General features: G+C 40.5%; 2 protein-coding genes across 7 annotated transcripts; both read left to right on the top strand.

Annotated features, from left to right (window-relative positions):
- Positions 1 to 821: 821 nt before the first annotated feature.
- ednrba (endothelin receptor Ba) lies at positions 822 to 7,930 on the top strand. The gene is made up of 8 exons (XM_079569361.1): positions 822 to 969; positions 1,186 to 1,636; positions 3,261 to 3,373; positions 3,777 to 3,981; positions 5,617 to 5,766; positions 6,580 to 6,713; positions 7,058 to 7,166; positions 7,241 to 7,930. Exons 2-8 carry the CDS (start codon positions 1,235 to 1,237, stop codon positions 7,376 to 7,378), a joined length of 1,251 nt encoding a protein of 416 aa, XP_079425487.1. The 5' UTR covers positions 822 to 969; positions 1,186 to 1,234; the 3' UTR covers positions 7,379 to 7,930.
- Positions 7,931 to 15,705: 7,775 nt separating this feature from the next.
- Positions 15,706 to 22,642, top strand: LOC306972666 (ETS-related transcription factor Elf-1-like). 6 transcript variants are annotated; one of them, XM_079569356.1, is made up of 8 exons: positions 15,706 to 15,889; positions 18,020 to 18,402; positions 18,479 to 18,602; positions 19,419 to 19,526; positions 19,618 to 19,770; positions 19,858 to 19,932; positions 20,043 to 20,238; positions 20,879 to 22,642. In XM_079569356.1, exons 2-8 carry the CDS (start codon positions 18,343 to 18,345, stop codon positions 21,447 to 21,449), a joined length of 1,287 nt encoding a protein of 428 aa, XP_079425482.1. In that variant the 5' UTR covers positions 15,706 to 15,889; positions 18,020 to 18,342; the 3' UTR covers positions 21,450 to 22,642. The 6 variants fall into 6 exon arrangements, with proteins under 6 accessions (XP_079425482.1, XP_079425481.1, XP_079425484.1 ...); XM_079569355.1 differs by having other exon boundaries at positions 18,017 to 18,402; XM_079569358.1 differs by having other exon boundaries at positions 15,707 to 15,889; positions 18,017 to 18,402; positions 19,621 to 19,770.
- Positions 22,643 to 22,727: the final 85 nt, after the last annotated feature.

Here is a 22,727-nt window from a genome sequence, read left to right as displayed (position 1 = left end):
GATTCAAAACATTTGGATAAGTTAGTATAAAGTCCTGGCATATGATTTGGAAGTCATGTAAATGGTAAATGGTCTCAACTTATATAGCGCTTTTCTACTTTCATCAGGCACAAAGCGCTTAATAGCGAGGAATGAGTCACCCATTGACATTCATACACCAATGTACGCAGCAGACACTGGAGGCAAGGTGGGTGAAGTGTCTTGCCCAAGGACACAACAACAGTGTGCATCTTCAGGAGCTGGGATTGGAACCCCTGACCCAGATGTACAAATGGTGGTTAAAGCATTCATCCACAGATCTAAATGATCAGCGTTTCGAAAACCAGCATCAAACATTGCACTGTTGTGTCACTGGGCAAGACACTTTACCCCCACCTATGTATTAATGTGAATCTACAGTGTCAGTAGGTGTGTAACTAGGACATGCATGTACAATTAAACTGGCTATGGCTAAAGAATGGCTTTTAAACTATTCACATTCACATCCTTTGTCTCATGATGATCTAATGATCATTAACTAGCAATCGAACCCTGGTTTTCCACATGACAGACAGCAAAAGTCACGACTGAAATGAACTGTTGTAGATCCACCGATCAACTGATCCAATGATCCGCAGTTCAAATCCTGGCTCTGGTCTGTGCATTCTGCCGTTGTGTCCTTGGGCAAGACACTCTGGGCCAATGGCACAGACTGGTTTCAGTATCTGCTTCTCCTTGCTGCCTCTGTCCGTCCTCCTCTGCTCGTCTACATAAAAAGAGGAGGGGTGGGAGAGAGTCTTGAGACCAAGTGAACTGCAGCTGAAGTCAGTGCGGGCCACGGAACGAGAACTTTTACATATGGGACACATGCAGCCCGCAGCATGGAGCAGAGGACCTGATCGCCCGCTCACAGCATCACACTTTTCTGGGACTGTTTCGATGGACACGGCGAGGGTTTTAAGAGCACTTCCACAAATGTTTAAGAACTAGGTAAGTATAACAAGAGAATAGATATAACACTGTTGCTATGTCTATATATCTGCTAAAAATGCTTGCTAGTATAGTGAGTGATAATTAGCTCTTGTTTGTAACTGTAAGTCTTATATCCTGTTGCACAAACTTGTGACTCAACAAAAAAACAAATACTACCAGTTCAAAGTCTAGTGGGAAAAAAGTTTAATTTACAACTCTTGCCGTCTTTTTCAGACAATTTCAAAGACGATAATTTGGATCTAGCTCACTTAAAGCCTGCAAAATGAAGACTTTACATTTGATCAGCTTGGAGCTACTCTTTCTGTCTGGCCTTATACTTGTGGTCAACGGACAGCGACAACAACAGCCCCTCTCGGTCACCCAGAGGTCCGGGCTGGTGCAGAGAGAGGTGCAGGGTCCGGGTCCCGTCAGGCCCAACACGACCATGCCACGCCGCCTTCCCCCCATGTGCACCGGACCCACCGAAATCAGAGACACCTTCAAGTACATCAATACGGTGGTGTCCTGCTTGGTGTTTGTGGTCGGGATCATTGGCAACTCCACTTTACTGCGGATCATCTACAAGAATAAATGCATGAGAAACGGACCTAACATACTGATCGGCAGCTTGGCTCTGGGAGACCTGCTGCATGTTATTATTGGCATTCCTATCAATGTCTACAAGGTGAGAGGAAACAAAATCATTGTTCACGCATCTGCTGCTTTTGTAAATGGGCTCGAAAGATATCTATTGGTAAATAATGATGGATTAGTGGGGAGATTTTGTTTCAGTTCACTATCAGTAAACACGTCTAGAAGCATTAACGTTTGAGAGAGGACTAAAACAAAAAGTGCTAAACACATGAAATCATTATACATGTCTTAACTATAGATTGAACATGTTTTATATGGTATTTCACATTTCTAATTCTATTTTTGTTGTTTGCAACGTACAGTACCTTAAAGGTGCATTATACAACTTTTTATGTGGGAAAAAGGTGATATTTATGTTTATTGGACCTTGTAGTGACCCCATTGGCAGAATAAGTGCTCAGCATGGCACCTGTACTTTCCATCACAGTGGTCTCTACAGCGCTCCAGGATCAATTGTTTTGTAGGTTTTCTGTCGAGAGGGTGCGTCAGTAGTGAAAACCTTATAAACAATAGATCTTGGAGCTGGTAGAGACCACAGTGATGGAAAGTAAAGGCACCATGCTGACCACTCAGCCACTGGGTCACTACAAGGTCAAATACAATCCAATATATATTTAAAAAAAATAATCCACAGAAGAAGTTGCATAACACACCTTTAATAACTGCAACCGTCTCGCTTTGCTAATCAGATAATTGAAATCATGATTACACTTGCAGTAGGCAAAAGAGTTTGTGGAGAAACGCAGGAGTTTTGAATTGAAATGCATTCCCCGCATATTTTTGCTTGATTGCTAAAACATGGCGGGATTAAAAAGATGGAGACAAAGTCACATGACACAGACTAAAGGTTGACTAGTACAAATCTAGTCTCCACTCAGGTACACACCCGCAAAGGAAGCTTCCGAGAACTTATTAGGATCCGTCTGTATCCTCTTAGGTCTCTGGTATGTTATTATCTGAAAGGGTCGTCCGATGTGCGCAGGAAAGAGCGGCCCGAAGTGTTTGTATTTTTGACCAAGGGGGCAAGCAAGAGAAAACAACAGGTCGCGGAGTGCATACCAGAGCAAAGACGCGGAGAGTCGGTGGGATGAAGAGATACGAACCCCACATATGAGGCTAATAACGCTGCACCTTTCTTTCACCACGTCTTGGAAACAGAAGTCAACTGTGTATCATTCCACATCTTGTGCTTGTTTTGATCTTGAAGTTAATACCTTTTAAATGCCCACAAGTCATATATTAAAGTAGTTTCTGAGGTACTTTGTGATACATTGAGATATGCTATTGTTGTGTAGTATGTGATATTGCATATACTACACAAGAGTATATGCAAGATGAGGCTGCAGAGCTCCATTAGGTTCACAGCTAACAGAGGCAAAACTAGTCTAGAATTCAGCCAGGACAGGAGCAATACATTGTTATTTTTTTTATAAAGTGAATTCAAGACAGGGTGCGAGGCTAGTAATATAAGAGACACATAACAAAAACAGGGTTACAAGCCCATGATGAACTATGTATGAATTCACAGGGGAGGGTGAACCAAATCAATATGTAATTTCTTTGTAATCACCTGTAGATTTGTGCTTTTACTTCTATTTGTGTGATCCTGGCTTTTGTTTTGATGTTAATTAACCGTGGTGGTTGTTGGTCCGCAGCTGCTGGCAGAGGACTGGCCTTTCGGTGTGACTCTGTGTAAACTGGTGCCATTTGTGCAAAAGGCCTCAGTGGGAATCACAGTCCTGAGTCTGTGCGCTCTGAGCATCGACAGGTGAGCTGACACTGACTAACAACATGTAATCCCACACAATGTCCACAAAGCAAAGATATATACAAGTGGTTGCTCTGAGGTGCCAAAATATCCGGCTTGAAATCGTCTGGTTTTCTGGGTTTCATTTTGCAGCTGTGAGACATTTTTTTCACCGGGCAAAGAATGAAATGTGACAGGTTTGCATAAGTTGACACAAAGAGCTCCAATTCAGACATTTTGCTGCTCCCAAGTGTGGATAAATAGACAGACCGAGGAAGCAGATGGCGAGCATAAGGCAATTAGAAACATGCAGCAAAGAAGATTGTGACACAAACTATAGTCTTTTTTTTCTTAAATGAGTCAATTTGCTCAAAAGTCACAGCCACAATCTGATTCCTTTATGTTCCTATTTCATGGTTTGTAGGTACCGTGCTGTGGCCTCGTGGAGTCGTATCAAAGGCATCGGAGTCCCAAAGTGGATGGCCATTGAGATCGCTCTCATCTGGATTATCTCCATCATCCTGGCCGTCCCGGAGGCGATAGGCTTCGACATGATCAACATGGACTACAAGGGCGAGCACCTCCGCATCTGCCTGCTACACCCAATGCAGAAAAGTGAGCTGATGAGGGTAAGATACACACACAAAAACTGCAGAAACCCGGGGATAACTCTCAGATTTGTGGGAAAAATAAAGATGTAAAACTATATCTAGGCTATATCTGGCTGAAGGTATAATTGTATATTTACTTACTTCACTTGATTACTACAAAACATAATGCTTAACGTATTTATTTGTTTATTTAGTCAGGACAGTGCATGTTAATAAACACACATGGGTCTCATGCATGTAAACACGCCACGGCGGATTGTAGCATTGGGCTAATTTGCATGTTGTCCCACGCTCACGCTTTCACACATTTATCCTGGCCTATTGTACATGTTTTTAGTGGTAGGGGAAACCGGAGTACCCAGAGGAAACCTTCGCAAACACGTGGAGAACATGTGAACTCCAAACAGAAAGGCCCGTCCAGGGGGGATTAGAACCCGGACGCTTGCATTACGGGGCGTGGTTAAGGCTCCTGGTAGAACACTGCTCTGTCCTGAGCAATTTGTTGAAAATCTCTCCCCACTTTTTGACCTTACAGGTGAAACTCGGAAAATTAGAATATCGTTGAAAGTTAATCAATTTCTGTAATTCAACTTAAAATGTGAAACTAATATATGATATAGGCTCATTATCACATGCAAAGTGACATATGTCAAGCCTTTGTTTGTTATAATTTTGATGATTATGGCTTACAGTCCATTTTCAAAATATTCAAATTTTATGACATTTTTAATTTGGGGTGTTCACAAGCTGAGCCATAATAATCAAATTTATAACAAATATAGGCTATGTGTAATTTATTTTTTATTTTTGTTGTTGTCCGTAATAAAGTTCAATTGAATTGGATATACAGTACATATATCACTTGCATGTAATGAGTCTATCATGTATCACAGTCTAAGAAATTGAATTTGAATTTAACGATATTCTAATTTTCAGAGTTTCACCTGTATATCTTATTAAGAGATTTGTATCATTTGTGATTTTTTTTGTACTATCCAATCCAGGCTTGAGCATTCTAATCCAGTGTTTTTCAACCACTGTGCCGTGGCACACTAGTGTGCCGTGAGATCTTGTCTGGTGTGCCTTGGGAAATTATCCAATCTCACTAGATGTTTTTTTTTTTTTTAAACAAATGCATTATTATCCACAAATAATGTACTGTTTTCGAGTGTCTATGCTGTCTAGTGATCGGCAGAGTAACCATATTATACTCTTCCATATCAGGTAGTTAATTTCTTTGAGACAAGAGAATTAGTGATGTATTGAGGCATTGTGGCTGTGAGACTATATGGTGTTCCTAGCCAAGACACTTTGATGAGAACATTTTCTGCTGGTGGTGTGCCTCGTGATTATTTCAATGAAAAAATGTGCCTTGCCTCAACAAAGGTTGAAAAACACTGATCTATTGCACAGACACAGCTGGACACCTGTATAATAATCCTGTGTGTTTGGAAATCATACAATATCAACAAGTCATTTTAGTCCATCTGGGGTCTTCATATACAGCTCAACACTTCAGAGAGACCCACCCACAGGACCCCTTTTACATTCACCATGGATCACTTTACATTTGTGTGATTAGCTTCCGACCCCACCTCAGCTAAACCCAAGAGGGGACGTGAACTCAAACACATTTTTCACTTGTCTCTGCAGTTTTACAAGTCTGCGAAAGATTGGTGGCTGTTTGGAGCATATTTCTGTCTCCCCTTGGTCTGCACCGCCATTTTCTACACCCTGATGACCTGTGAGATGCTCAGGAAGAAGAACGGAGTCCAGATCGCTCTGAGTGATCATCTGAAACAGGTCCCGTGAATAAATCATGAACAGACAGTCTTTGTGATCTTCACTAGAGTTGCAAAATGAAAAAAAAGGAAAGAAAGAAAGAAAAAGTATTTACGACTTGAGGGCAAACCTTTTGAATGTGTCTGGTTTTACTAAGTACAACTTTACTGATTAATTTCAATACTAGTCTCTGAATATGGATGAGGCTTGTGAGATTATTATAAGCATTATGAGATTAGCAGCAATTGTAAACTAATGGAGATTTTAAAAGTTAAAATACTGGAGTTATTGTTCACATAAAAACACTTGGACATCACAGTGAGTTAGATGTATTTACCAGCAGTAACTCAGCAGCTAACGGAGCTGTTCCATGGCTTTTTTTCTCCACTTTTTATACTGTTTTTAGCTAATGTATGCTACCAGCTGCGAAGATGGCGGATCTCCATGGTAACTGTGGAATTTCCCGAACACTATACAGAGGAGGCTAAAATATTTCACTTTTACTCACGAAGAAGTAAAATAAACCAAAGTAATTACTCAAGTAAGAGTAAAATGCTACTCGAGTACTGTGAGTACTGAGTAACGGCCTGAGAGTAAAAATGTGATTTACAATTCAGTCGTGACATAAATCATAAGAAACAAAACATGAAATGATGTTGTTCTTATTAAGTAAAAGTACATGAAACACAAACTACATCTATTTTATGAGTCACATGATGCTTTTGCCACTTAAACATTTCATCACTGTGGAACAAGTATTCTTTTTACTCAAGTAAGAGTACAAAAACTTCATTAAAATATTACTATTACAATATGAATTCTCCTATTTTTCAGCGAAGGGAAGTGGCCAAAACGATTTTCTGCCTGGTGCTGGTCTTTGCTCTTTGCTGGCTGCCTCTCCATTTGAGCCGCATCCTGAAACTCACCATCTACGACGAGAAAGACCCAAATCGCTGTGAGCTTCTGAGGTAACATCAAATACAGGGTTGGGACACATGAAAACAACAAAACAACAACATGGGTTTTTCTCTAAATTGTCCACTTTGATATAACATGCTGATATGTTTCCAAATATGTATGAAATAAATCCAGCACTGTTTTTATTCCTCAGCATCCAATCTTCCAAACAATGAGCTGTATTTGCCACAGATTGACTGGATAGACCTGTCGATCAATAAGCACTAATCTCACTGCAATTGGACAAAAAGCAATAATCTGCAGGGCCCTAATAAAGACAGTCATTATACAGTACATACAGTATATTCCAACAGTGCACGGACTGAAGCTTAAGCATTACTCTCTTGCTCTTCAGTTTCTTCCTTGTTTTGGACTACATTGGCATCAACATGGCGTCTGTAAACTCCTGCATCAACCCTATCGCCCTGTACATGGTCAGCAAGCGCTTCAAGAACTGCTTCAGGGTGAGTCCTCACAGTAATCAATAGCAGGAAAAATCGATCATAATCTTGTCTAACATTAACTTTCTGGTTGCTAGTCTTGTCTGTGCTGCTGGTGCCTCCCGGCCGAACTGTTGATGGACGAGAAGCAGTCGTGTATGAAGATGAAGGTGTCCGATCGGGCCTCGGACCAAAGCAACTCGAGACTGACCAACAAGTCCACCACGACGGCCTGACGGGGCGGGGCGCGGGACAGGGACTGATAGCACGAGGAAGATGGATGAGGAGGTGCTGGTTTTCATCCGATTCCCTCGACAAGACGGGGAGAGAAGTGACTCTAAAATCAACAAGTTTCGCCTCTTGGGATGGAGTAAAGTTGCAGTGGACGATATTATTGTTAACTGTGGACAGCTCAATGGGCTCACAAGCCTGAATAGTGAATATTATTTACGAATGTAATTGTTGTGGAGTTTGATGATGCTGGAGAAGTCACTGTATATTCAGCAGTTTATTTTCATTGTAAAGATAACAATGAAATTCCATTTAGAGCATCATCAGTAGAAATAGATTATACTAGAAGCAATTTAATCACTGAGTGAGAACGCTCAGAGCAGCTGCATCTATGCACACCACCATCATGGACATAATCTAGTACTTTAAAGGGTGAGAGCAGCATCGTATAAACTATACAATTTCCACTCAACAGTTTAGCAGATAAAACGTAACTACCGAAACACAGCAATGTGTCAGAAGGATTGTTCATTGGATTTTTTGGTCGGAAAGCAGCAACATATGTACAGTGGGGAAAAAAAGTATTTGGTCAGTTTCACATAGACATTCTATTGGATTTTGGCCAAATACTTTTTTTCCCCACTGTATGTCCCAGCCCAGCTGAAGCCATGATGAAGAAATCTCTGTTCACTTCTCTAACAAACCCATGTTTATTTCCACATAGTAATCCAGATCAGAAAAATATGCACTTTTTTATTTACCACTGCCATCATCACAAGAAGAAACCAACTTTCTTCTTTTTCATAAAATTATAGTAAACATGTAGGGTTGTCCAAATGTACAACAATCTGAGGTCAGGCATAAGAGATCACTGCACACATGGTCTATTCCTCAAAGCACCCTTTGATCCATGGGTTTCAATAAAAAGACTTGCTTTTCTGTTAATCGCATTAACTATAGTAAAGGTCAGAATTTTTCACTCTCCCATGTAAAGACTATTCACCTTATTCCAAAGGTTCCCGTGGGCACCGCCCCCTCTCTCATATTTGTTTACAAGAGAAAATCAGTCACTACACGGACACAAAGCCGTTTTCTGGCCGCCCACACAAACAGTGCAGTGTTGGCTTGTTGATGCAAATGATCATTGGACATTTTACACAAGTCGATCTACTGTACATCATATTTTAGCAGTACACATTTCCTATCAATCATCACTTAAACTTAGTAAATGGACTTTGTGCCCTACCGGAAGTGCCGATCCGTGGCCAAAAAAGGCAAAAGTGGGCGGGGCAGAATAATATGGTTAATATCCCTACATTGTACACTTTTCACTTGACAAGTTTTTGCCACTAGTTATTTTGGAACTACTGATGCAATGTTTGAAATCTGTGAACTTCGTGTAATGTAGCCAACTATTCGAGATTTCTATTGTTATTGCAGTATGTATGTTTATGGACCCAATTGTATGTGATTGTATGGCCTTGCCTAAATTGGCTTTTTTTCTCCCATAAATGTTTTTACAGAATGACAACTCTTCCTCTTGAGAGAGTCAGGACAGTCTTGTGGCCAAAGTGTTGCATGCGTGGCTTTGAATTATCCGTAACAGAACTGGAATCATGTGATGCTCGGGGCTAACAGGAAGCACACAGCGATCTTTCTCCTTTTCAGCCTAAAAAAAAAGAAGAAAAAAAAGATTTTGACCCGGGGCCGTTCTTCAAGCTAAAGCAGTATCACACATGACACATTAGTTGTCAAAGATGCTCCCTGTCCTGTTAAAATCCCTAACAACTTTTAATTGGGCAATTTTCTCTGCACTCAATTGCCCTATTTATTTATTTTATCAATTTTTTTTGGGCCTTTCTCCTCAAATACATTCCTCTCCGTGCTACTCCTCTTGCCTCTGTTATCCCAGCGCGTCTTCAAACAATTCAATGTGGTTTGACAAGAATTCTCCCCCCCCAAAAAAAAACAGAACGAAAAAGCATTCAGAACATTCCTCGCTAAGTTATGCTTCCAGACTCTTGCAAAGACAATCCAAAAGACCACTACAGTTTTGACGACTGTTGTGCCAAAAAAAGACATAAAAATACAATAACCAGGGCTGCTAGCCAGGAGGAGTCTCGTTACTAAATCATTCTAGTTTGTTTTAATCAGTTGCCTAGTGTGGCTTTAATCCCCATGATGTTGTGCAAAACCTGTTTCATATTATTGTCACGCGATGCCAGAGCTGATATACGCACATTTCGCTGTCAGTAGCACCAGAAAGAATTACAACAAAGCGACTAGTGTTTTCAAATCCTCTCTCCTCTCTGTAGCTTGTCGCATTTCTACGCACATGATTGCTCTTAATGACATTTATCTTCACAACGCATCTTCAATTAATGGAGGGCATCAGAGTGTGTCAACATACGGATCTCGATTTGTTCAGCCAAAGCTAATAATGATATTAGAGGAGAACGCTGGCTGCCATTTTTATTGCTATTAGGAGCCGGTGGAGACAGAGGCGGGGAAAGAACAGAGCAGATGGATGTCAAAAGGCTAATGAGAAAACACAGGCTCATTGAGAATAAAAGCGACGGTAAACTTTTAATAGACTAGGTCCTGTTCGCTCGCGCAGGGAAGGTCTTTACACTCAATAAAGATCACTGTATCTCGGCTACAGTCTGTGCATATACTATACATAAGCATAAGGCATCTGTGTTCAAGCTGGAGAGACGTTATTAGTTATGGGGTCTGCGTCTCGTGGTGTGAACAGACCTGGCGTGGCCCCCTCTCTCCACACATTCCTCCTTCACGTGGTCTATTTGCATATTTATACAGAGCTGACTGTGGCAAACTGGGGGCATAAACAACACGGTGCTTTCAGGGCCGGAGTCAGAAATGATTCCACCTACTGATAAGATGAAGAGTGAAGTCTGGTTAAGTCAACGGGACAATTACGTGATTTGTGGATTGTCCAAAGAAAATTGTCTAACCCTTTCAAAAGTCTTCAGCACAGACAATATTTTCAGTCAAATCCTTACAGTGATGACAAACCTCAGGACTGCACGACATATCGGCAAATGACTAATAAAGCAAAATTAGGTCATGCAAAATCCACATCAATAGAACACATGACCATACCTGATTTTTTTTTCTAGTAATGGAATGAAGTTTACTTTGTCCGTCTTTGATAGTTCGGGAATGTGATGTCATGCCGCTAAGCATTATGGGATTAGCAGCAATTGTAAACTAATGGAGATTTTAAAGATAAGATAAGATAAGATAAGATAAGATAAACCTTTATTAATCTCACAAAGGAGAAATTCACTTGTTACAGTTAAAAGTTAAAATACTGGAGTTATTGTTCACATTAAACACTTGGACACCACAGCGTGTTAGATGTATTTACCAGCAGTAACTCAGCAGCTAACGGAGCTGTTCCACGGCTTTTTCTCCACTTTTTATACTGTTTTTAGCTAATGTTAGTCAATGGAAATGTATGCTAACAGCTGCAAAGATGGCGGATCGCCATAATAACTGTCTTTGTGTCCCCCGAAAAGCGCTATATAAGACTTATGCATTATTATTATTATTATTAACTGTGGAATTTCCAGAACTCTATATTGTAAACTCTTACATTTGTGGGGAAAACACACTGTGCCTCTAATTACAAAGCATTTGGAACAATTTAATGAAGTTGCAGCGAGATTTCTAGCTTTCTGTGAAGTGACCCTGAAAAGTGACCCTGCAAGTTGTGAAATGTGCCCATAAACTTGTGAAGAACTGGGATGCGGCAAAGATGTTAATAAAGTTAGGAATGAGTTTGGACCACAACTAACATTTTAGTTTTGTGGCTTCCTCGTTCATTGTTTGTAATTCAAATAAAGAAAAAAGATCAGATAAAGAAAGTAGACGCTGCAAAATCGCATATACAAGTAAATGAGAGGATTCGAGTAGAAAATGTGCAAATGACTCTGATGCTGATTCACTTTAGCACATGCTACTCATTTTGTACTTTTGCATTACATTTGGTAAATGACCCCCAAGTTGAAAAAAATTAGTCATGACCTTTTTAATTTATTCCATTTTAGCCTTGTTTTGGACCTCATCCATCGAGTACCTTTAAGCATTGTTTTGACATAACTTGATGTTTAAATCAAATGGCTGCAACATAATCATTCGCAATAACAATATCCAAAACAGTTATTGCTATTATTTTCTCACATCAGATCATGCAGCCCAAACAACATCAATTACAGCAGTCATCACTCTTCCATTAAATGTATACAAAAGATTGCTAATAGGCAAAGATGCATGGAGTATTATGCCCAAAAATTCAAATTAGAGAAACATTTTCAGTACAGATGACTATAATTATGATGATGCATTATTGGGTATATGGTTACTTATTTGTGTCACAAATAGGCAAAGTTTTCCTACAAAAATGAGCCTGTGCTGTTTCTTGGAACGCCTCTTGTACTATCTATAAAATGAACACACCAGTAGCTTCACGATGAAGCACATTTTTCAGATACTTAGCGGGACTAAAATCACAACATTTCAGGGCAATATCATTTGTAAACATACCGTCTTGCCACAGGAGTGTGTTGAAAGTAATTTACGAACTCTTCAGAAGTCCACAGCATCAGACATAAACATAGAGAAACAGCTATAATGCTCGCTGCACCTGACACAAGCCCGATCCGTCAAACGCAATGCTTTTAAAGGCTCTCAACCTTTGCCCTTTTGAATATATTTATTTGGGATTTTAACTCACAGTGTGGACATCTTTCTTACTGTCTGGCAAACACACTCCCAACATTTGGAAAGAACAAAGAAACAATCCGCTTTGAGTGAAGTCCATCCAAGGCAATGCTTCAAGGGGTAGAAAGTTTTGAACTAAGATCAAAACCAGTGAAGGTCGTAGCGAGATTACTTGAATAATTATATGCATTAATGTAATTTGTGGTTGTATCACTATCTTGGACATCAATCATACTTCATACTATAATAATGTCGTAAGCTTAGTTTCGCACACACTATAGAGCAAAGTCAACATAAGGTGAGCAGATCATAACAGGCAGAAGGAATTGATCATAGCCACATAAACACACGGGCACATCTTGCATCTTGTTTTTTTTACTCTCCCCGCATCTTCAAATGTTCAGCGGCTCCTCAAAACCTTATACTCTTGATGTACTTGCTTTATAGGACCCCTCGGACTGTGCGACAACAAATCACCACGCTAGCGCAACCTGCAAGGCTGAGAGCTCCGGATTGTGGAGCGTGACGCCGGTATGACAGAAGGATTTGCCTCAAAGCAGGTCCTGTACACTGACAGCACATCAGTCAAGGTGTATGCAAATGTGTTTATTCATTTCTCCCATGGACTAAGACTGATGGGTTGCACGCGAATTGGATTTCTTGCAGGTATTTTTTATGTTTTCTCACTTTTTTCTTTTTTTTTTTTTTTGCTGGAGAACTCTTGCCGAGCACACGCACATATTGAAACAATCTAATCCTACCCTCTGCTACACTTTTAGGGAGTTGACGGTTTTTAGGGCCAAACCAAGCGCTTGAAGCATTCCTGAAGCAGCTCAATATTTTAAGCAAAAGACAAATGACGTGAAGACACAAACGGGGGGATAAGACTTCAAAAGGAAGGTTGTACAGAGGCGCCACAACCTCATCTTCAAAATTACGACTAAAAGGTCACTACTAGAAGAGATTTTAGTAACTATTGCTGCTATTCATAGGATTGATATTTAGCACACAAACACCTACACCCTGTATATCTTGTAAATGGCTGTTCAAGTCTTTATAAAGGCAATCATAACATACAAACACAAACACAAACACACATTTACAAGTGAAATACTGTATAATCAAATAAGAGCTTATTTCCTTGTTCACACTACCAATAAAAGAAATAAAGACAAGATCCCTGGTTACTTCTTAAATGGTTCTGTAACTGGTCATTTTTCAGGATACTGTATTCCCCGTCTCATGCCTGTTATAGACCCGCAATAAGAAACAATTAACCACTAAAAATAATAGATTTATCAAGAAAGATCAACTAAATGACTTAAATATACACATTATATTACAGATTAGAGTTATTTTGGATATGAAACAGGAATCCGCCCTGTAATGCAAGTATCAAACATGGAAATATGAAGCCATGCAGCAGAAACAACTATGATTAAAATGACAAAGTGAAAATGTGTAATCTGACGTTTTATGTAAAGGAAAGAAGAGACGCTTGGGAGACGAAAACCAGCACAGATTTATGATTCTTCTTCAGTAAGTCCTGTTATTACATCGCAAAGTGTAAATATTGTATACATTCGTAGGCTGGGAGTCGTCTTCATTTCCATGAGCAATAGGCCGAATGTAAGATGTCTTTAAATAAGGTTTAGAATATATCAAAGATCCTCCTCATCTCCTTCCTGCTGTGTGAGCTTCAATAGTGCACACACCATTACTGCTCACACATCAGTCATCTGCCGCCTCACAGCTTTCACTACATGGCATGTTCTGTTTTACATGGTCCTTAGTTATGCAGCATGCGGGTTTCTTTTTTGAAGGATTTACTAAAACAAACAATATTTAGGCTGCGCCATATAAGGAAAAAACGGCAATATTTGATAACTGTAGTGAACCTTGCGCTGGCGACGGAGAATAGGAAAATTATGACTAAAACTAACTTAAGTAAAGATTTTTGGTTTTGTTTTAGGCTCTGTTCCCACAAATGTGTAAATGGCGTCACGGTGGCTCAGTGGTTAGCGCTCTTGCCTCATGACAAGACAGTTTCAGGTTCAGTTCCAGTGTGGGCCTTACTGTGTGGAGTTTGCATGTTTCTCCCCATGTCTCGATGGGTTTCCCCCAACAACCAAAAACATGCACAATAGGTTCTGACCATCAGCCTGACCCGACATCTGGAGTTGGGTTCCCTGGTGCTGCACTGCGGTCGCCCACTGCTCCTTACCAGTTCCCCCAGCGGCATCGAAGGATGGGTCACATGTAGAGGACACATTTCCCTATGGGACATTATAGCATGCCTTGACTTCTTAAGCCCCGCCTTAACCAAGTGCATTTCTCCAGTTCAGTTTTACCAAGATCTAAAAGGTTACAGCCTATAGACCAGAGTAATGCCTCACTTGAAAGCTAAGACCTACAAAACTGATCTCAAAGGATCTTTGTCCTTCCATTGTTGCAGTGTTGTCGTCACTTTTTTGAATTTTGTTTCATTGCTTTAATGTTGTGTTCCTTTCTTCACATTTATGTTGTGTTTTCGTAAGACATTTTTGTCACTTTTTCATCACTTTTTTGTTGCTTTAATGTTGTTCTTTTGTGACTTTTTCAATGCTTTTTTGTCACTTTTTGTGCCGTTTCCTCCTTGTTTTCCTTTCGTTTTTGTCGCTTTTTTTTCTCAAGATGTCCTCAGTTCAGGTGGGGGTTAAGAGGTTAACCTTAAGTCAGTCCGATGGGAGACCTCCATAAATTTGCGATGTATTGTTGATTCTCGCACGCACTTCATCAGCTAATATTGCAATAACAATAATTTGGCTAAATATTGTGCAGCCCTAAAAAATACCTCTACTGCTTTCTGAACTTTGTGTACTAAATTCTTTTTAAGAAGGCAGTTATTTAGTAGGTAGAGACAATAATAATTTGCTTACAAGCATGTTTTATGTTCAAAATCATTCAATAATTTTTTTTAAAGTCTTAAAATTCACAACAAGTAAAGAAAAAATGGTTAAATGAACAAATGGCTTTGAGTTTTATCCTCTTTTTATATACTGTGGTGTTTGGAACCTCTATAGTTCCACGTACCCCGTTATTCCAAAGGGTGTCCGTATCACTGGCAGGCACAGACACAAGTCCAGAATAAAGAGATGTCGACAGTGCTTTTGTTTTTTACTTGTGTCAATGCTTGATTTGGCCACTAGGGCGCACAAGGGACCTTATAATGTGAATGTGTGTCAATCTACAGTTTGTCCTTGTGTGAGCTTGCCTGTGGCTGCCTTTTGCGTAGAGATATATTTCTTTTTGAACCAACATGGTTCAGCAGAATTCTTTTATTGTTTTATTGACATCACCACTGATTAGACCCTGACCTCCTCCCCCTCTTTATTTCCTGACATTATCTGGACTCCACCCTCATATAACCCTCATGCTTGTTTGCAGATCGGCCCCTCGCCTGTCAGCCGCTTTACATTGCAAATACACCCATGTTTACACTCGCTTCACTCTGACAATGGTCACTACGGGTTACCTTGACTCACAACACAGGTAACCAATCAGAGCGTGAAGGGAGGGCAGTATACAGGGGGAAAAGAGGAAGTAATATCTGACAATGGCACTGGGGAAGACAAAACACGGTCCACTCTGATATTAAATCTTACTTGTGTAGCCCTGAAGAGACTGATCCCAGGTCAGTGGATTGGTGACGCCTCTTGTGTGAAACAGGGCCAACCTCTGCTCTGCTTGTCAGCTGCTGCACTGCAACAAAGTCAATGTACAAACATAAGGTAAGTGCCATACTTTTGATTTAATGTACAATCACAACTGAATCCTTCTTGTGTATCTCTTGTACAGTTTATTGTCCTTTGTGAATATACACTGAAGTGGAAACTAAGTTTTAAGAGAAAGTGAAAGTATTTGAATAGCCTTTGAACTTGTGCTGCTCAGTCTGTTTATAGCACGCGCCTACATGATGTTTTATCAGATACAAGCTCAAAAACCTTTTCAAACCACAGAGAAGCAATGTGTCATTGTGGCCACCTTCACTGTTCTGTAACATTTTTTTATTATTATTATTCGTTTTTACAAGCCCCGTGTTGTTACCCCAAGCAACAAGAGGGGCTTATCAGCAGCTGCTTCACTTAGCATACTGTTATCAGCCTGGCCTAGTTCACACACACACACTCAGACACACAAATACACAGCCTATGCCCTCCTCTGTCTCCATATCACTGTTTGATACACAAACTGGGGAATGAATGTTATGGGGCTTATCAGCGTCCTCAGGGGCCTGGCACACACTTCACACAGACTAACCTATGTGAGGGGAGAGCAGAGGAACAAAGAAAGCCCCATACTGTTCGATATGTATAAGAGCCACAGGCAGCTGCAGGGGAAGCCAACACGTACAGCCTGTCAGTCGAGAACAACCTCCACTCAGACGCCACAAAACGTGTCAAATACAGATGGCCTCCTTTATCCATAACACTGAAGCGACACAAAGTTTGCGCTCGCTCAGACTGCATTTTGTGCTGCTAAAATATTGAGATAACGTGCCAAGATGCAATCCTGATTTTCCAGTTGGGGAGTACAAAGCCACATGCATCATAATAGAAAACTCGTATTGCAACAAAAATAATGTTAGGTAGAGCTTAAAATAGTCTGTATCTTGAGGGAAATATTGCAAACAGAGTAATTGCTCATTATCAATTTCTAAAGTGTTATGTTTGAACCTGGTTTGTTCTTGTTTTAGTTTTTAATAACTACAACTTAAGTTAAACTGTCTGAACTGGAGTACATATTGTTAGCTCTGTCGACAAACGCAGCAACAATAAACACAGCATGTTTTGTCTAATACTGTACACAGCAGTATTTATGCTCGAACTAATGCTTTATGTGTTCGCCCTTGATGGGCATGCCAGATGGTATTTTGTCTCTATCGCAAACAACAGAGGAAGTTGGAAATGAGAAGGACACCGCTGGCAGAGATGTTGGCAGCGGTTTGGTGCAAAACTCAGGAAGTGGTGCCTCCTAACTGAGCAGTGCTTCCTGTGTGATAACTGACCCGCACTCGCTCTGCCTCTGCAACGCGAATTCTTCCACTACTTGAAGTAATAGTGAAGAGGTAGTTAGTGGTGTAGTAATGGTTACAGAAGTGTGTAGTTTTTTTTTTTTTTACTATTCGTCATTTGGAACAGTATTCAAAATGAACAACACATTTTCCATCAAAGGGGAAATTACTTTGATTAAAAACGCAGAATAAATCGAAGTCTCCGGGTGGTACAGTAGATGCTGACATAATATTTGTTTAAAGGCTGTTGTGGGCATGCTTACAGAAGTCATTATGAGGGGCGGAGGCCTTGTGAACAAAAGCAAATGGCCAAACAAACCAGTCAACAGCATTTGTTGTGACAGGGACCGGGGGGGGGGGCAGTTTTTGGAGGGAAAAGAAAAAAGCCAGAGAAGCAGTGATAAAACACAGCGCGATCAGTGAACAAAGGGAGTAGGGGAGACGCTTCAGCAAGTGCCATTTGCAGTCTAGTTAGGAATGTCTGAACAGAACCACCCTGTAACCTTGAAACACTGGGCAACAGCAGCCTGATGATTCAAGTTCAGCCCCAACTGCCTCCTCCACCTCCTGCACACGACGCAGTAAAAAAAAAAAAAACACTTCAGAACAAACGCTTCCTTCCTGTGTCGCTTTAAGAAGTACGATAAGAGAGATAAGTGGTATGATAAACACCACAGTATTGCGAGGGGTGCAGACTTGTTGAACAGCACCTCGTCGGGTAATTTGTAATAACAGGTTTGCCCTTTTTATTTGAGTTGTGCGTGAGGTGTGTCGCATACTATTTACTATCAAACACCCCCACCCTTTTGTACATACTGAGTGTTTTTTTTGTGTTCTTCTTTAGCAGGTTTTCTGTCCGACCACAGGACAGTTAGCAGCCCCCCCACTTCCTCATCAAGAATCGAAACAGAGCATGAGCTTCCTGTGACGCCTCTGTGTCTGTGGTCAATCAGTAAACTAGCATCAATGTTCTTCAGCACAGCAGAGTCAAGCTGCAATAGAAGAAGAGACTGGCCTGTCCATCTCCAAGGAAACAAACACTTTTGATTGACAGGAGGATCCACTCTGGGAATACGCTCATCAGCCTGCATAGAAGACACACAAAAACAAATTACTCAGCAGAAAGCAATGTGTTCGTCAAGTTGAAAGCTGGACATTTTGGATACAACCATGTTACAACAGTCAGATCTCATCTTTGATTTTGCAAGTGATCATGTAAACATGACACAGGTAACTATTTTATCAGTACTGTATTTTCATTTTTTGTACTTAAGTCATTTCTAATAAGTTGTGTTGTGTTTTGCAGCTGCTGGCGTGCTCTGATTACCCTGCGGTGATAGTAGAACAAGTCCCCCACGCGCACCTGCTGTCTTACTCGAGCTTAACCTGTGAACAGTCCAGTAAAGACGACCATCAGCACCTGCTCAAAGGTGAGTTTATGGACATATCTTGTACCTACCACGCGGCTCGTGGCACGTCACACACATTTTGATGAAGTTCAGTGAGTAAGAACCGTCGTATGTTTAAATAAAGTAACAGGTAAATGGTGAGGTCTGTTGGCGTCGCGCATGCGTCATCTTACACCTCGAACACGACCACGCTCTGGAAAAAAGCAGGAAGTAAAACAAAACATTGGTCTGTCTTGGGAAGACAGGCAAATACCATAATAGGATGACGTGGACAATTTGGGATAAAACCAATGCTGTAGTTAGTTTATAATCAAATGTATGAGAGTAAGTGTGTTTACAACAGTGTCATGTTGTTCTATGTCTGGAGTACATCGACGAACTAAAAAGTTAAATGCTATGCTAATTTGCTAATGGTAATCATGCCTGTTACCAACAACAGAACGACACATTACTTTGATTGACTTTTATTCTCGCTGTTACGGTACTGACTGTCATCTCGGCTTTAGTCTTTTGTTTCAACGGTAGGATTAGACGCTACTGTCAGGAATCAAAAGTTGTCACCGTACAGCTGTTAGCAGATGTTTGCTAGCATCTCTCTGTTCTGCCTTGTGCTGAGGGTGCATGTGTCCAGGGAGAGTATTTGACATTTTGCATTTATTTACGGAACTTAATCACTTAAACTTATTGTCCATATTTTTTAATAAAGCTTTTTGGACTTATTCATTGATGTCAATAACATGACTTAAATCCAGGTGTTTTATTGAAATTTAGATATGTTCTCAAAATTCATGATCGATGCACCTATCCCTGAATTAGTAATGTCTCTTTTTTTTGTAGTGGAAGCATGTGAAAGTGGAGAAGAAGAAACCATGGAGACACTTGTTGCTGCTGAGTCTCTTCTCAACATGGACTGTGCTGACACACTGTCTCTGGAAGAACATTACTGTAAGTGCCTCACAACTACAAGACAATACATGATTACACTTAGTGGACTCACTTCATACTGGCTCTTATTAAACCTTTTTGTGTGCCCCAGCAGCCCAGACCTTTCTACCGTCACTGAGTGACGTCATGGCTGCTCCAGTTACCCAGGTGACCGTGTCAGCAGAGGGCATTGTGGGAGCTGTCGATCAGCCGCAGTGGTGCACTGTGCACCATGAGTTGACTACACCTCAGTCCAAAAAGAGAGGTCAGTCAGATCTGCTCATGTACATAGCTTATCCATATTAATGAAGACGCACTGTGATAGTTATATAAACTCCTTTTTTTATTTCAGGAAAGAAATCTAGACACCGCCGGGCTGAGTCTCCCACACCAGAGATTACTGTGAAAAGAGACAGATACAACAAAGGTGTTTGACAAGATCCCATTCTTTGAAGATGAAGATTTTTAAAAGCTTAATATGTCATTTACTTTCACTTGAGTTAGTTTATTGATGTTCCTTTGTCTCTCTCTTTGTAGGAGGAAACACGCTCTACCTGTGGCAGTTCCTCATGGAGTTGTTACAAGATAGACAAGTCTGCCCCCGCTACATCAAATGGACTGATCATCGGCAAGGCATCTTCAAGTTGGTGAATTCAAAAGCTGTTGCCAGACTCTGGGGAAAACACAAGAACAAACCGGACATGAATTATGAGACAATGGGTCGAGCTCTGAGGTACAGCACAAAATGTACTACTGAACTACTGTGTAATATTGAACTTCTAAATGTTGTATTTATTTAAAGTTTAATTTACACAATTGATAATGGCATGTTTGATGTAGCATTATGCGCTTGATGTCATGATTTCCATTTATCTGAGTTTGGGACCACTGGAGGCTGTTAGGAGACTTGTGACCTCTTGTGGTTGTAGCTGGTAAAAAGTCCATAATTCCAACCAAACAGATTTTCTCCCGTTTAGCTTTACCCTATTCTGCCTATTCTGAAAGCTTCTTGAATGGAAGGCAACAGTGTAACGCCTCATTTGTAAGAAAACGCGTTGTTGGTGCGGTTTGGTCACATTTTTGAAGCGCTTTCGTTGTGTTTTTGTCTCTTTTAGTGTTGCTCTTTTGTCAGTTTTCTTTTTCGTTGTAGTTGCTTTTCCTTCATGGTTTTGTTGCTCTTTTGTGTTTTTTTGGCCCATTTTTGTTATGCATTTTCATTCTCGTTTTTTGTTGCTTTTTTGACGCTTTGTTCTCGAGGCTTGTAGATTTGGGTAAAGCCAAAGCGGAGAAAATGTGCTCGGTTCAGGTGAAGGTTAAGAGGTTAACTTGAGCATTGGAGCTAAATTAAGATATTAATGCTATTGTGCTTCCAGGTATTACTATCAGAGGGGCATTCTGAACAAGGTGGAGGGCCAGCGTCTTGTTTACCAGTTCACTTCACTGCCCAAAGATATGATTTATATCACTGAAGGAGAAGGCACCAAAGAAGAGGAGGAAGAGTATGAGGACAGCTCTGATGAAGCTGAAAGTGATGGCTCAGATGACAGCATAATATCCTCTTGTGATCAATACTTTGAACAAGAGACATTTTCCCCACCTCCAATGAAGAAAATGTCTATACGAGGCCCTGGCCCAACGAAGACCAGGATGACTTCTAAATCCCCAGCTCAGCGTGAGACTGTCCTGAGGTCAACCAAGAACAGCCTGATTCAGGAGCAGCATCTGCCCATTGTCTCTAAAGAGATGCTGCGGACCCTCCAGAACCTGCAGAAGGTCCAGTCTCTACATCCATCGGGTCACAGCTCCGTCTTCAAAACCGCTCAGCTGCTGGGGACCTTGTGTGAGCGGCAGGATGCAGCTGAGCTCAGGGTGGACAGTAAAAATGTGCTCGGCAGCAGAGAGAAAAAGCCACTCTGTGGAAAAACAACAGTGGAAAGCTTGTAGCTGGTGTGTTTAAATAGCCTTGCACATACTGTATCTATAAAGAAGACCACCTACTATTGAACATTTGCAGAACCAGATACATATTCACCTTATGCTGTTGATCCAAAGCCTCAACAAAAGCCACTGTTGCTTGTGTTTTATTAGTATAGGTACTCTGGACACAGTGGACAGTGCCCCTTGTTGCATCTCTGGTGATGTCTGTGATTGGACGTCACAATGTGAGAAAAATACTTAAATACTTAAATACTTAAATAGGTTCTGGTATAGAGACGGGTTTAGCTATTATAAATTGTGAATTATTCCCCATTCAGACATTAGAGTTGGAACAGTATAAGATGTCTCTAAAAACATGATTTTATTTAATTTATTTTTTTATAATTTTCGCTCTCTTCTCTTCTAAATGGTAACTGGGGAAAAGGAGCAGAAACAGTTTTGTAAAATGTGAGATTCAGTCACAGACAGTTCCTCGAGATGTAACAGGATTCCCTCCAGGATACAGATTGTATAATCGTACAGCCTTATTTTTCTTATCTTTGCCTTATTTAACTTTTTTATTGCTCTTTATTATTCAAACACCAAAGTTACATGCACTGGAAGCTCAATTTCTGCATTTGCAGACACGTGCTTGCACTCCAGCTCCTGATTTTGGAGCGGCTTTCTGAGGATCACACTGTGCCCTGCTTTCAGTCTTACCCTTGTGTGTCTTAACTGTTGCACGCTAATTAATGTCAATGCCTCTGTAATGGCTTTGCACTAAAGGTTACTCCTGCTGTTTATTCTCAAAGTGCCTGAAGACTGGTTGAAGCGTCCTTGGTTTTTGATGACCATGAGGTCGTTAAGGGAAACATTCCATTTATTTACTGCTTTATGTTTGTGAATGATTGAAAACAAGGGATTATTGATTGTTATTTCTGAAACTGCAGTCTGACACTGCTGCTGTTCTGTGACAATCAACAGTGAACGGTCCCTGTTGCTCATTTTGCTTCTGTGCCTTATGTATTACTGCTATTATTTAGTGGTTATTGTGTTCTTATTCAAATATTATGAACTGTGGACCTCTAAAGCCTTACTGTCTTTATGTATTGTTTATTATACAATACTCTGTTTAACTGTGCTTGTTGCCATTTTCCCTCAGGTTTATGAAACGTTGATTTGCTTTATAGAATATATGCCTTTTGCACCCTGTTAGCCTATGCAAGAAATAAAGCATCTAAATTAGGATGAAACCGTGTTGGTGTTACTTGTTATGTGATATATCTTTCACTATAGCGAGCCGAT

This window comes from Gobius niger (assembly GCF_951799975.1).
Source record: "Gobius niger genome assembly, chromosome: 13".
In the NCBI taxonomy this organism is placed as follows: Eukaryota; Metazoa; Chordata; class Actinopteri; order Gobiiformes; family Gobiidae; genus Gobius; species Gobius niger.
Note: the sequence above shows the minus strand (reverse complement) of the source record. Positions and strands in the feature narration are given on the sequence as shown.

What these genes read in the sequence shown, in the direction of transcription:
- ednrba (XM_079569361.1), top strand. Translation starts at nt 1,235, where the DNA reads ATGAAGACTTTACATTTGATCAGCTTGGAGCTACTCTTTCTGTCTGGC. An exon ending in AGAAAAGTGAGCTGATGAGG is followed by an intron (nt 3,982 to 5,616) that starts GTAAGATACACA and finishes TTGTCTCTGCAG; the next exon opens with TTTTACAAGTCTGCGAAAGA. An exon ending in AATCGCTGTGAGCTTCTGAG is followed by an intron (nt 6,714 to 7,057) that starts GTAACATCAAAT and finishes CTTGCTCTTCAG; the next exon opens with TTTCTTCCTTGTTTTGGACT.
- LOC306972666 (XM_079569356.1), top strand. Translation starts at nt 18,343, where the DNA reads ATGTTACAACAGTCAGATCTCATCTTTGATTTTGCAAGTGATCATGTA. An exon ending in GTCTCTGGAAGAACATTACT is followed by an intron (nt 19,527 to 19,617) that starts GTAAGTGCCTCA and finishes TGTGTGCCCCAG; the next exon opens with CAGCCCAGACCTTTCTACCG. An exon ending in ACAATGGGTCGAGCTCTGAG is followed by an intron (nt 20,239 to 20,878) that starts GTACAGCACAAA and finishes TTGTGCTTCCAG; the next exon opens with GTATTACTATCAGAGGGGCA.